Raw genomic sequence first — 3,781 nt, forward strand, 5'->3', positions numbered from 1 at the left:
AAGAAGATGGTTTAGTTTAGGGATTTTCCTGATTTGCGGGTGAAGGGTGACGGTAGGGCAAACATTTGGAGGATTGGGGGATGGGAAAAGTAAAAAGTTTTTTAGGGGAAGTAGGAGGGGTAAAAATATAAAATACTTAAATTAAATAATAATATAGTTCGGTATTTGGTTGAATTATTTGAGTTATTTAAATTTAAAAATTTAATTTAATTTGAACTCAAAATTAAAAAAAATTAATTTAATTTAATTAACTCGATTCGAATAATTTAAAATTTAATTTTGTTTGAAATAAATTAGAAAAGACGACGAGCAGACAAATTAAGAAAAAAAAAACCGTAAAGGCAGACATTAAAAGAAAAACATAAAGGCAGACATTAAACAACAAGAAGGTCAACATTATTCCATTCACCAAATAATCAATGCTCAAATTTCAGTGTCACAGACTGTAATTGATTAAGAAAATAAATAAACAAATAAATAAATAAACATGGAGACAGAAGAAGGGAAAGATTGAAGAGAAGAGCAACTATTTGCCAGCCGTGACCGGGTAGCCAATTCCATGCCTTCTTGTCGGAAAAACCACAAATAATAAGCTGCAAATGAGCCCAACTCCAACCGGTGCAATGTTCAAAACCTCCTCAGTTTCATGTTTAGGTGTCGGATAGAAACAGTTCAACACATTCTTGTCTCTCAAAGCCACAACACCAAACACAAGCACAGACAAAACAGCGTGAACTCCATCCATAAACTTGATCCTATACTTGCTCAAATCCGGTAAGTCAGACTCTTTAGAATCGGGGTAGTCAAACAGGAACATCCCTTTGAATGTGGCGAAACCGTAGTATACTTGACCGTCGGATGACTTGACGCTGTCGGTGAAGGAAGCGAGGAAACATGAAAGAGCGAGGAGGAGGAGGAGGATGAGCGTCATGGAGCGGGTGGCGGCATCACACGAACCGTTGTTGGTGAAAGTTGGCACTAAGAGTTGGAAAGCTAGGAGGGTACCTGTAGGAAGAAGGTTGGCTAAGTTTGCGGTGCTTGCTAAGGTCTGTGAGATCGCCCGCTGAGATAAAGTCGGCGGCCTTGGTTGGGGTTTTGGTCTTTCACCCTCGGTGGCGCTGGTTATTGTTGGTGGTTCTGATTGAGATGTTTGCTTGGAAATCACAGCTCTCGGCCTCAAAGACGCTTCCGACATCGCCGGAAATCAATAAATTCACTAGATTTTCGATGTAAAATGGTCGCGGCTGCGGTTGTTACGACGGGATACTGCGCAAAGTATTTGTTAAGCTAAAGGTTGTTGTTGCTTAAAAGTTGAAGAAAGCCTTGGGGTTGTTTGGTTGAATGTTTTTTTTGCTCAGAAATGGTTGTTTCCACGGAATTTCCTGTTTGTTGTTTAACTGCCTATATATAGACGTTATGAGTTATGACGAAACTTGATGTCAAAGTTGGCTTAATTCATAAAAATAAAAGTTGGTATACTTAAATTTAAGGTTAAAATGTACTCTAGGTCCCTTTACTTTTCTCATATTTAGAATTTAATCCTTACTTTTATATTAAGGAATTTTCATATTTAAAATGCAAATTCTTTTTTAATACAATTAAAGTTCTTTTATTAAGTTTAGTTTCACTACAATATTATTTCTTTAGTTACATTAATAAAATTAACAAAATTGACAATTAAACTTAAATTTTAAAAACTGAATCTTAAAAAATAAGATTAAATTCTGAAATTAAAAAAGTGCATGTATTTATAACAAATATTAACCATAAATCAATTTCATCAAATTAATTGCTTGATGTCAGATGATAAAGAAGCTTATGCCTTATGGTACACGTCTATGCTTCAGGATAAGTTCTTTTAATTAGGTACGCTTTGTTTAGTTAATAGTTTTTGTTTAATTTAAAAATAGAAAGTTAATTTGATTTTTTTAAATTGAAGTCAAACTATTTAATAGTGTAAATATTAACCAAGACATCATCTTTAGGAGAGATGAGATCAGTTGGATTCGATTCGATTTTTGAATCATTTATCCTAATTTAATTCAGTTTAATTTTTTATATTTTATATTTTTGATTTATTTTGAAAGAGTTAACTTTGTTTTATTATTTTGGATATTATTTAATAAATTTTAAAAATATTTAAAATAATAATAATTTTGAAGTAAATGAAAAATAATCAATAGCATTTAGGGTGAACTACATTGATAGTCATCAAACTATTAATTAATTTTCTTTTAATTATCTAATTATGAAAATTTATAAAATAATCACCAATTATTTGACTTTTCTTCTTCTTTTTTTGTTACTTGATTAACAGAAAGATATCGTGATAACTTTTAAAGTTGGCACAATAACAACCCTAGCCCTCAACATTTATATATTATATCAAATTAATATTTATTTAAAAATTTTAATCATTAATATTTACACATTGTATAATTTACTCTTTTTTGTAATTTTGCTCTTTTTTTGTGACCATTACACTTAACAAGCTTAAAAAAAATAAATTTATCTGCTAAATTTGATCAAGGATACACCAAAAATTGAAACATCTAAATACTCAATATTATAATTTTCACATTTTCTTGTTCTTTTCTCATGATACTTTGATTCTCCGTCATTAGGTTGAAAACTAACGGTTGAGGTGACTTAGTCCTCGTCAGCTCACTCCTCATCGGTTTCATAAGATTTGCACTTGAATAAATCGATGCTATTTCAGTCAAGTTTAATTTAGTATTGTTGTTATTATTGTTTCAGGTGAACATAAAGAATCTCGATGCTTGTCCCTTTGCAATATTGTCGCTGCGTTTGACTTCATGAAAAAATGAAGAATAACAACAAGAAACAAAGTCAGATAAATTTTGAAAAATGCCAATTCAATTTATTGAAAATAAACAAATTACCCACATCATTAATTCAACTAAATTTTAAGTCCAAACGTCTTTATTTTTAAGGATAAATCTCAAAATTATGCATAAACTTTGATTTAATGTACAATTTGATACATAAATTTTAATTCGATGAAGTTATACACAAGTAACTTTGATTGCGGTTCACATATGTAAATGTACTTAATTTTGATTCAATCATATACATTTAAATAAATAAATACATCAATTTATTTTTATATTAGATAAATATAATTATATGGCTATACAATATATAAATATAAATGATGCTATATCAATAATTATACTAATAATTTGTGAGAATTTAATTAAATCAAAATTTCATATATAAAATTACACATTAAACCAAAATTCATGTATAAATTTAAAAGATTTGTTTTGCTTCACCAATGGAGGCTCAAACTAATAGAAGATGAGTTAATTATATATCATTGAAAGATATTAAGTTTTCAACCATTTGAAGTATTAAGAAAGCAATATATTTGGAGATTATCTAGTTTAATAAGTAAGAGTTTTTTTTATTCCTAATTTATATATAGTGTATTGAAAATGTTTTTTTTTAATGTAAAAAGGATAACATAAGGTAATGTGTAAATGTTGGGGGCCAAATTTGTTATTATGTCGATTTTAAAAGCTGTTGTGCTATTTTTGATTAGTCATTTAATGCCCGGTGACCAAGAAATAAAAAGTTGAATAGTTGGATGGCCAAAAAAGGAACTCACTAATAGTTAGAGTGACTATCAGTGTAGTTTAACCAAATTTTATTACATTCTTTAAAGGGTGAACTACACACAATATCATTGAGCAATTAATAGGTTTACGTTTTGGTCATTCAACTTCAAAATATTACAAAATGATCATTGAACTATTTG

The 3,781-nt window shown here is 29.3% G+C and overlaps 1 protein-coding gene across 1 annotated transcript; it reads right to left on the reverse strand.

The window, feature by feature from the left end:
- Window positions 1-374: 374 nt before the first annotated feature.
- LOC108466731 (protein DMP3) lies at window positions 375-1,402 on the reverse strand. The gene has a single exon (XM_017767102.2). The coding sequence runs from the start codon at window positions 1,193-1,195 to the stop codon at window positions 527-529; it is 669 nt and encodes a 222-aa protein (XP_017622591.1). The 5' UTR covers window positions 1,196-1,402; the 3' UTR covers window positions 375-526.
- Window positions 1,403-3,781: the final 2,379 nt, after the last annotated feature.

The sequence above is a fragment of the Gossypium arboreum genome, chromosome 2, assembly GCF_025698485.1.
Source record: "Gossypium arboreum isolate Shixiya-1 chromosome 2, ASM2569848v2, whole genome shotgun sequence".
In the NCBI taxonomy this organism is placed as follows: domain Eukaryota; kingdom Viridiplantae; phylum Streptophyta; class Magnoliopsida; order Malvales; family Malvaceae; genus Gossypium; species Gossypium arboreum.

Coding starts and splice junctions, on each gene's coding strand:
- LOC108466731 (XM_017767102.2), bottom strand. CDS start 1,195: ATGTCGGAAGCGTCTTTGAGGCCGAGAGCTGTGATTTCCAAGCAAACA.